This window comes from Lagopus leucura, unplaced genomic scaffold (genome assembly GCF_019238085.1).
Source record: "Lagopus leucura isolate 7727_CA_CO unplaced genomic scaffold, USGS_WTPT01 Super-Scaffold_100004, whole genome shotgun sequence".
NCBI lineage: Eukaryota > Metazoa > Chordata > Aves > Galliformes > Phasianidae > Lagopus > Lagopus leucura.
The window spans coordinates 68,598,912-68,609,633 of record NW_024962264.1 but is presented as its reverse complement, the minus strand read 5'-3'; the positions used below and the strand labels follow the sequence as shown (position 1 = coordinate 68,609,633).

Here is a 10,722-nt window from a genome sequence, read left to right as displayed (position 1 = left end):
CTCCTCTCCTCTCCTCTCCTCTCCTCTCCTCTCCTCTCCTCTCCTCTTCTTCTCAGGTTTGCAAAGACCGCCGGTGCCAGAATGCCTCCCTTTTTGAGCTGGAGAAGTGCGTTTCCCAGTGCAACGGCCATGGGGTGAGTTTCCATCTGAGACCTACAGCAGCTCAGATCCTTATGCAACACCAAGTCATCTCCCACCGGGATGAGCTTTGCGACACAGCGGGCATCTGCTTTTCATAACTCTTCACTTGGAGGTCAGCTGTGGGTGAGACCGAGCTGAGGTCTTTGCTTATCTGCGTCCAAGTGAGAGGGAGAAAATCATTCTTGCTGTAATGTCCATCTGCAAAATTTGGATCGGGGTACAGTTTGAACTGGAGGGCGTTCAGAGCTCGGAGCAGGTGTCTGTTCCCTCTGAGAACAAAGCAATGATCAGAAACTCAACTGGGACTGCAAAAAATGCAGGGAAATTGTTCAGCAAATAGAAAAAAACCACTCTTGTCCAAAGCTTAAAGGCTGCAAAAATGCGACGCCTGCAGATGAGGACTGCTTAGGCCATTGGCTTTGTCAGGTAAAGAAACAGCAAACAAAATGCTGCTTGGTTATGAAAAAGGGTAATAGGTAAAACAGTCAACACTCAGCCTAGTTAAGGCTCCTGGTTTGGATTCTCTGCTTCAGCAATGCTGTGAACTGGGTGGACATACCCCAAGGGGAAGATGTTTAATGAAATTCTGGCTTAGCACAAAGCACCGAGGCACAAAGCACTAAGTGTAAAACTGAAGTTATGAGATACCTCTCTGCAGGGTTTATACAACAAAGAGCAGGAAAAGTACTGCCAGCAGGAAAATATGTCTGCACATTGCAATCACAGATTTGAGGGCAAAGTTGGCATGATCCAAGTGATGTCCAAGGGGTGAATGGTAGCAGGGTTAAGCTCCTCCTGCCCAGATTCCTGCCATTGGCACCTGATTTCTGCCCTGTCCTATGGATCTTCATTTTCATCTATTCCTGTTGGTCTCCAGCCCTCTTTCTCTCCCCGCAGGTTTGCAACAGCAACAAGAACTGCCACTGCAATGCAGGTTGGGCTCCTCCATACTGCGAGAAGCCAGGCTTGGGGGGCAGCGTGGACAGCGGACCCGTGCAGCATGACAGTGAGTGCAGGCTGGAGCAGTGGGGTGGAGATGGAATCCTTGAGATTGGAAAAGGCCACTAAGATCATCCAGTCCAACTATCAACCCATCATCGCCATGCCACGCTCCTTAAGACCGAGCGGAGCCGTGCTCTGGATTTGGCCCCTACCAAAGCAAACCCAGAGGCTGATGATTCTTCTGGCCCCGCATTAATCTTTGTGCTTTCCCTGACAGATCATGAAGCCATCTTGGTAACAATTCTGCTCATCTTCCTGCTCTTCCTCCCGGCCCTGGTGGGGAGCATTTACTTCTGGTACCGGCGGGAGAACTCGCTTCTGAATAAATGGATCAAGGAGGCAAGGAGGAGGAGCCGGGAGACATACAGGTGGGTGATATGTCCTACATTTCTTCTCTCTTGGGGGCCCAGTTAGACCCTAGAGCACAGCACGAGCTTTAATAAGATCTGAGATTGCTTTGAGATGGAAACAGCTCTTCCTGGGGACGGTCTGAGGCTTTCAACTCTCTCCTGTGCAGAGGACAGGAATGATCTGTTGGATGGGGTGACCCTAGAGAGTGATGATGAAGGCAGCCTGGTAGCAAGGATCTCCCTTGCCATCTGCTCCTAGCAGGCTGCAAGAGCTGGAAGGGCTCTAAATGAACACAGAATTTGAGTATTCATTATTTCCTTTCCCAGCACAGGCTCACACGCATATCACAGATACAAGCATTTGAGAAGAAAATGGAGAGCCAGACATGTGCCTTTTTATATGCCTACTGATTTCATAAATGCCTTTACTCAAGATTGACTCGTTGTCCCTGCCCTCCTAGCCCTGCCAGGCATTTCTGTTCCCAAAGACAGGACCTTGCTGATATGCAGGCTTTTGGGAGGCAGCTGTTGCAAAGATGATTGCTTTATTTTGCCCTCTGTGATTTATGTTTATGATCCTGGGCAGGAACACAGCCTTCGGTCGGAAGGCAACCAGTGGCCATTCCAAAGCTGCTTTCACCTTGCGGAACATTTCCACCTCCAGCCACGGTAACAAAGTAAGTAACATCCCAGCATCCAGGTTTGCTTTCCTCCCTGGTCACAATATTGTGGTGTGGCATTTCCCTCTAGCAATGGGGCTGGTGTTCTTCCTTGTGTCCATGGTGTGAGCCCTTGTAGCCTTCCTGCTAAAAATGGATCTTTTGAGCTTTGTGTGCCCCAAAAGATCTCATTGACTTCTAGGATACTCTGCAGGGAATTGACCCCATCCCCATGGCAGAGTGAAGCTGATGGCTTCTCACTGTTTCTCCAGGCAGGCAGACACTTCTGCTGGTGGTTGCTGCATCTCTGGTGGCCTTGGGATCGCCCAAGCCAAGAACCTAGAACCTGTCTCCCTAGGAAAATGCACTTAGGTTTTTCCTTTTCTCATCTCTGCAGGCAACGCGGGCTGCATTCCCCCCCAAAACCTGCCCTCGCCAACCCGGCTTCCAACCCATCAATGTTGTCCATCCCTTTCGTCCACCTCCTCACTCCATCCCTCCACGCCCAAGGGACCCCAAGCCTGCCAGGCCACCTCCTCCAGCTGGCAAGTCACCCCTGGTGCCCTCCAAAACGGTCGTCTCTCAAGCAAAGCTGCCTCCTCCTAAGAAACCTCTTCCATCCAGCCCTGTGAGGACCCCAGTGGTGAGTTGTGTTGGCTGGCTGGTCTTCCCTGCCAGAGTTCCCCATTTTTGGCTGCCTGTGGCTCTGTTGGAGTGGACACTGTTGGGGAGTTGCCATGGCATCCTAAGAGATGAATCTGTTGCAGTGCTGAAGAAAGCTCGGTAGATGCTGAGAATATTTTAGGGTACTTTGGGTACAGTTGTTTGCTTTGAAACATGCAACAGGGACTGGGACGTGATGATCCTTGTGGGTCCCTATCAACTTGGGGTATTCTATGATTCTATGACCTCAGCTCTACAAAAGGGGTTGTAAAACATCACTGGAGGCTTCCTTAAGGACGTTGTCTCTCCTTAAACATTCTGTGATTCCAGGTAGGTCCAAAGCACCAGCCACCACGTCGGCCACTGCCTGGATGTCCTTTTCTGGCCAAAGAGCTGCCTCCTGCACATGGACAGACCCTGCTGGTCACGGTCCCTCCTACCAACTTCAAGGCCTTTGGTACAAGTGCCATGAGCCACTCTACGAGGCCATCCAAGTAAGTTGAAGGAGGAGTTGAGTTACTTCCCAGCACACCGGGGCCATGCAGGCAGACACAGCAGGGTCTCATGGGTCATGTTTGTATGGGACATCCTAAATTTCAATACAGTGTGCCCTGGCTTGCTTTTAGTTCCCTCATCTACAGCATGGCCTGCATTTTGTGGTAACTCTGTTCATGGCAGGTGGGGTCAGAACTAGATGATCTTTAAGGGCCCTTCCAATCCAAGCTGTTCTATGATTCCATGATTCGATGATTCTCATAGTCCTCCCCAGTATGTCTGGTGTGTTGGGGGTCTGTGCCTGCTGCTGGGGCTGAAGAGCAACTTGAAGCCCACCAGGCTTGAGGGAACCTGGAAAATGGCTTTGGTGCCCAGCTTCTAGGGGCAACAGCAACAAATAGGAAGGAAATCAGTTGATCCCCCAAATCCTGCCATGTGGGGAACAACTGCAAGCCAAGAATTTACCCAAATGTTGACCCTACCATCAACCCCATGCCCATAGTGCAGGAGAAAAGCCTTCCTGTGTGTTAGAGCACCCACAGGCTCAGAATCTGTGGCCATGCCTCCACCTGCTTGGACATTGAGGGGTTTGGCCAAGGTTGGTCAATGGTGACCAGGGTTTGAGTTTTTGGTCCTGTTGGGTCGTGATGGATTAAGGGGAATACCATATTTTGGTGGGTGCATGTGGCTTTGCCTCCCGGAGCATGAGGACTTCTGGTTTGCTGCTGGGGGACAGTGGAGAGATGGACAATGATGGTCTCTTTCATCTTTCCTCCCTACAGGCCGATGCCACCTCAAAGGTGAGTTGCAGAATGCAGGAATATGGGGGACCTAGTGCCCTAGGTTTTGACCCGTCAAGCTGGAGTTTAAATGTCTCCCTTCCCAGAATCTCATTCCTTTCAACTCGTGCTGTACTGCTGAATTCGATGAAAATGGGTCAGTGGGCACTTTTGTATCCCCTCATGATAGCCAAGGCCTTCTCCAGCCATGTAGGGAAGATGCCATGTTGAACTAACGTTGACCCTCATCCCCAGACGGTCTAATTACTGCTTTGATCTTCTGAAACTATTTTAGGTCCGTGTTCCTTTGTGGTTAGCACCACAAGGAGGCTGAATGTGCCCCAAAATTCTCAATGTAATTCAATCTCTACAAATTGTCTCTCCTAGCAGATAAAATAAGCTTGTTCTCTGGTCCAAAAAAAAGTTTGGAACATCTCTGCAGCTCGACCTGGCTCCCTCCAAGATAAAGCACTTTTGCCCTTGCTGTTTTCAGCCATACAATTCTGAACCAATGCCAGCTTCAGGAAGCGTAGACTGGCAGGGCCAGATGTGCTGGGAAGTGGGATGTACCATATCCCAGTCCTGATTCATTACTAGGCACTACCAGTGTGGTAAGAGATAGGGAAATGTCCTTCCTGGTTGGCTGAGGTGGGCAATTTCATGAGTTCTCAGACTATGGGGTCTTTCTTACAAAGGCTGGCTTGGTGACATCTCTGGTAGTGCACAAACCGCCTTGGTTGTTCTTGAGAAACTGAGAACCCCTTGGGAGACATCTCTCCAGCAGCAGGTAGGCTCCCAGGTGTCACCACTGGTTATTGCCTGGTGCCAACATGTGCTTTTGTCTCCTGTCAATGTATGGAAGATATGCCTAAGGCCAGCACCTCAAAGCAATACAGTCTGGGACTGTAAAAAATGAGAGAGGATGTCTGTGACCGGGACAATCTCGGATCCTCTCTGATCTCTTAGACAGCAGCAGATCTTCCCTTCCTGAGATGTGAAAGGATGGTTGTGATGGAAATGGTGGATGCTTGGTCTCTCTGCGCTCTGTTGAATTGTTTCCTTTCTCTTTTTACTTGCTCTAGGCCAGTCCCAGCCATCAAAGTCCAATCAACCTCCTTCCCCTTGAAGAAGTGACAAACCAAAGGACACCTTAAGCCCATCCTTCCTGAGCTGGCTCTCCCGATTTGCACTGCTGCTGGCGACAGGGGTCTTTTATTCCTCTCATTTTATTTGTTGTTGGTTTTTTTTTTTTAATTTTTAATACCAGAGGACTATTTTTATAAGACAGAGTGAGTACTCAGCACAAAACAGTAGTGGTGGGGGGAAGAGAGGGGAAATTGGTACCATGGTATAACTAAGGGTTGCAGTGTGGGGTTACCATGGTGGAAACTCCACCGCAGCTCTTGCCATCACTTCTTTGCCAGTTCACCCACCAGCTTTGATTTCTTATTGACGTTGCACATGGGCTGGTTGGGGTGACCTGGGGTCAACTGAACATCCAACACTGATGAAAGATGCTGACAACGGCAAAAGCTGTCTAATATCCTTCTAGCTACCTCCTCCTTCTCCTCCAGTCATGGTGAGATCCCCCCCCCACCACCCATGGCCACCAGAGTTCAATGCTGGGCATTGTCTCCGGAGAGACATTTGCCATGAGACAAAAACAGTTGCCAGTTTGGACTGTGCCATCAGGTGCTGAGACATATCCGTGAAGGATCCAAGTTCTCAGGCTCCTCCTGGCCCCTTACCTGATTGCACAAGAGCAAACAGTGGCAATCCTGGGGCCGCACCTGGAAGGAGAAGCCATCTGGGAAACGGTTTAATGTCTGCAGTGCTGGTGACAGCTGGTGCTTTCAAGGGGCCCAGGAGCTCTTCAAATACGTTACATTTTTCCCCACTCATGGGACAAGCCCAGAAGTGGTTTGTGAGCTGCTATCACTGCTGTCTGAAGTGGGAAGGAGCCACAAGCCAGGAACAAGAGCGGGAAGACATCCTGCCTGTGCTTTTGGCTTGCACAAAGGCCTTGGCCAAGCCATTGCGTCTCTCTGTGCCTCAGTTCCCCCCGCCTGTGAAATGGGGGGTAATGCCTACCTCACAGGGATGTTGTGAGGTTTGACGGACTGATGTCTTGAAAGGGCTTTACAATCCTCAAATGAAAGGTGCTCTTGACTTGCACAGTACTATTCCGTGCCAATTTCCTATGACTTGACACGCGGCTCTGTCAGGGTCTGTAATGAGAACAAGAGTACAGTCCCCCGGCTCCTCCGGCTGTTTTCTTGCTCACAAGTCCCCCAGCCCTCCAGATATCAAGAACTCTGGTTCTCCCACCATACCACTGCAAACAGCCATCCCTGCAGCCCCTCCATTGGCTTACACCTGGGGTTGTTGGGTCCAACGCATCGACAAACTTGGGTTAGAACCCACTGTGCCTAGGATTAAACTTTTTGGGATGTGTCCAACCAATGACCATGTGCCTTGCTCATGGTATAGGCTCAGGGACGGCCCTCAAGAAAGCATTCTGCTGTTTCATTATCCCCAGTATTACAAAATGGCTGTGGTTAAGTCAACCTAAAACATCCTTTCTCTCATGGTTATTATTATTATTATTATTTTTAATTTTGAAGTATTTACTCATGCTTACTGGTCTTGTCTGAAATACCTTCACATGATTCACATCATTCCATACCAGATCCAGCCTCATGGAATCATTTAGTTTGAGGGAGACATCTTGAGACCATTCCCAGCTGACTTCCAGAGGATGGGATAAATGAGCAGGTCTATAAACCTGCCCAAAGTCCTGTTCTTTTCTGTGATCTCCAGCCTACAGAGCTGCTGTATCCTTCTCTCTGTGTAGGTGTTAGAAGAGGGTTAAACAATTGGAGAGTGTTTGGAGAAGTCACTGCAATGATGAAGGGACTGGAAAACATTTTCTTAATTACTTGGATCATTTAGCTTAATGACGAAGTGAGAGATGTGGATGCTGCAGTCAGAAAACCGCCTTACTTTGGAGGGGGCACTTGGATGGTTGCGTCAAGCTGGTGCAATGCCCCTTGCCTTGGAGTCTTGCCCTTCAGTACCATCCCACTCCCTTTATCTCCTGTTGTTGCAGGTGGGGAGCAATGGGGATCTCGACCTCTACAGCTGCCCAAAACTCACCAGCATTGAAGAGGCAAGAAATGCACCTTCAGGGACTAAATTTAAGTTATTCAGGCTGGAAAGCGATTGATAGAAACTTCAGTTTGTGATCTCAGGGGTCCTACAAGGTCACGATAGCTCTGCTCAGCAGCAAATGGTGTCTTCACTCTTCTCAAAGACCATCTACCTCCCTGGGAGTTGTCTCAGCAGGCACCAATGGCTTTTCCTCAATGCAGACTGGTGCAGAACCATCAGAAGGGATTGTAATTTGGGGATGGTGTGTGGCAATCTGTTTGGTAGCTCTGACCGACCTGAGATGGTCACAGGGAGTGCAAATAGATGATGTCCACCCTGATGCACCGACAGCTATAACACGTGGCTCATGGGACAGGCAGGAGTTGTGTCCTGCTTAGAGAAATTAATGCATCCACGGAGGGTTTTGGGGTGTTGGGATGACACTAGGTGGCAGCAGATGACCAGGAAAACCCTGTGCTCAGCCTTTCGTCTGAATGCTGCTGGGATATTCCAGGGATGAGAGCTTCAAGAACAGTTTTTCCCCTTTGTTCTCTCCCCCAGCCCCATGATCTGCAGTCCCTTTAGAAGTATATGCAAGTATCAGCTGGCTCTGCTGACACATTGAGCACCAAGTTCAACATTTTCATCGGAAAATGGCAGCAGAAAGCAAAAGAAAACCACCAAAAAAATCCCTTTTTTTTTTTTTTTTTTTACCTTCATCCCCTTGATGCTTGTGGGGCTTATCCCACCTTTCCTGCTGGATCATCCAACTCAAATGTCACACTGCATTATTCGGCGTTGGTGTGGATGTCACTCGGGACAAGTATCCACCAAACACTGCGTCTCTTGGAAGGTCGAGCCTGGCTGTTTCTCCACCAGGGAGAACCTGAGGCTGTGGTTATGGAAAGGTGCTGGATCTCCCCTCCTTCAGAAAGCACTCGAGTCAGGGCTGAGGCTGAGAGGCTCTGACTAACGCTGGAGCAGTGACTTGAGCAGACCTTCTGCACTTACTGTGCCCTGATAGTTGTGCTTACCATGTGGGAGAGCCTTGCAAGATTGCAAGATCGAAATGGCAAACACAAAACATCCTGACTTGCTCACAAGGAAATGTCTACATCAAATTCAACAGCTTTACATTGCTGGAGGGAGCAATCGTGTTCTTACTTTGCAGTAGCAAATAGGAAGACAGTATGAGCCACCCCATGGGTTCACCTAGCCTGTATTTGATTTCCAAGGGCAGTCAGGGGAGATGTGGAACAAAACCCATCTGCTTTCAGATTGTAGCCTGAGCCCTGATAGATTCTAGCATCAGCTCTTTGCTCTGAATCATGTAATTGACACTCTGTTCTTCAACTGTCCAGGGGTGGAGGACCCAGGGTTTTGGGTCTTCCTACTGGGTCCCTAATGTTTTCTCCAGTTTTGGTCTCATTTATGAGTCTTCCTCCTCTTGCACTGAGATCATAGAATTCACAGAATCGTTAATTAGGGAGAAGACCTCTCAGATCCCCAAGCCCATCCTCAACCCATCCCACCGTGCCCACTGCCCACGTCCCTCAGTGCCACATCTTCATGGTTCTTGGACACCAAGGGATGGCGATGGTGACCCCACCACCCCATGGTGATGGTAGGGATGGTGACCCCACCACCACCCTGGGCAGCCTGTGCCAATGCATTACGCTCTTTCAGAGAATAATTTTTGCATAATACCCAACCTGAGATGCTCCAGATCTTGTGCAGATGAAGTGAGTGAGAAGCAGAGCTGGGTTACCTTGGCTGAGCCATCTTTTTTCTTGCACATCTGCTCTTCCCTTGCTGGTCTCATCCCCATTAACATTCTTGTTAACTCTTCTGGGATCCCTAAACACCAGGGAACAGTACAACAGTAGAATTGAGAGTTTGTGATCCGGCCTGCTATGAAAGTAGTAGGGGCCTATGGGCTTCCTGGATGCTTTCACTCTAAGCAGGGTTGAATAGGGATTGTAGGAGTGTGCATGTGGACATCTCAACATCTTCCTATTGACACCATGCCCTCCTTGGAATGAAACATCCAGGTGATATGACAGGCACAGCATGATCCTCAGAGAAAGGTCATGATGAGCTGATAGGGCTCATTTGGAATCACAGAATCATTAAGGTTAGAAAAGACCACCTAGATCATGAAGTTCATCATTAACAAATTCAGGGGTGTTCTACTCCTGGCGGTGGCCAAGGAAGAGTGACGTTGTAGGGGGAAAATCTCAAGTAAAGGTAGAGAGGAGGTTGCAGCTGGCTTCATTTCTATTGTGGCAACACTGACGGTCACAGGTAGACCTAGCCAGGACAGTGGCACTGGATTAGAATCATGGAATTACAGAACAATTTGAATTAGACCTTTAAAGGCCATCTTGTCCAACTCCCCTGCAATGGACAGGAGCATCTACAGCTTGCTCAGGGTGCTCAGAAGTCCTGCCTCCCTCCACACTAGCGGTGACGATCTCCTTGCCTTTGGGCAAGTTACTGCCTCTCTCCACGCCTCAGTTCCCCTTATTTGTGAAATGCAAACATCTGCTGCTGTCCCACCCGTGTCTTTTCTTGCTCACTTACCCTCGAGGGCAGAATGCCAGCAGGGCAGGGGAGAGCCTCCCATGTTTCAAAGGCTTCCATATACTGGAGAACTCAGTAGGACCAGAAGTGTCCTTCTTGGCTGAAGCCTGAATTTCAAGGTGCACCATTTGCAGGGTGCATCTTTTCCTTGCTCCTTGGCATGCAGCACGAGTTGGCATTGTCAGTATGAGAGCATCTCATCTCCCTTTTGTTTTGTGCTGGAATGGTTGAGATGAGGGGGACAGGATCTCAAAGTGGGACTGGGCAGCTGTGCTCAGTGCTTCTGGACACACAGAGCTGCAGGCACATTCACCAAAGGGAACCGAAGGGTAAAAGAAAAAAATAAAAAGAGGAAGAAGAAAAAAAGCAGTAAAGCAGTTAATGAAGAGGCTCCTGCAGCTGAGCAAGTCGAACAATTCATCATTTTCCAGCACCTTTTCTTTCACTTTGTTTGTCTTTGGCAGAAGGCTGTTGTGCTCACCATCCCTCCCTGCTGTCCAGGGGGCTGATAGCTCCCTCTTTGGAGCCAAAAATGGTCCCATTACAAATGAAAGTGTGCAGCACAGCTTGATTTTAATTCACTGCATCAACATTTCTAGATATATACGGAAAGAAATAAATTTGTAATATTATACACACATGCTGAAGACCGGGGTCCTGTTGAGTGCTGTCACTGAAGTGTTGATGCCTTATCTCACTAATTTCCAAGTATTTCTTCAAGAAGCATCTTTCAAGTCCCAGCACTATGAAGTACAAAGTGAACTTAGAGATGGAGCAGCTCTGTGTCAGCAGCGTCAGAGCAGGATGCAGCTTCCTCTCACCAGCTTCCCCGTCTGTTTTAAGCCATTTCTCAGAGAAATAAATGAAGAAGCAGAGCAAGCTTGAGCAATGTTTGGAGCA

The 10,722-nt window shown here is 49.0% G+C and overlaps 1 protein-coding gene across 1 annotated transcript in view; it reads left to right on the top strand.

Moving 5' to 3' along the window:
- Positions 1 to 6,269, top strand: part of ADAM33 (ADAM metallopeptidase domain 33) — a 24,677-nt gene extending 18,408 nt beyond the window's left edge. The window contains exons 17-24 of the mRNA XM_042871042.1: positions 57 to 134; positions 1,039 to 1,147; positions 1,361 to 1,511; positions 2,080 to 2,170; positions 2,550 to 2,795; positions 3,146 to 3,309; positions 4,093 to 4,110; positions 5,172 to 6,269. Coding sequence (XP_042726976.1) covers positions 57 to 134; positions 1,039 to 1,147; positions 1,361 to 1,511; positions 2,080 to 2,170; positions 2,550 to 2,795; positions 3,146 to 3,309; positions 4,093 to 4,110; positions 5,172 to 5,223 — 909 coding nt within the window. The 3' untranslated portion in view covers positions 5,224 to 6,269. The remainder of the gene's footprint in view (positions 1 to 56; positions 135 to 1,038; positions 1,148 to 1,360; positions 1,512 to 2,079; positions 2,171 to 2,549; positions 2,796 to 3,145; positions 3,310 to 4,092; positions 4,111 to 5,171) is intronic.
- Positions 6,270 to 10,722: the final 4,453 nt, after the last annotated feature.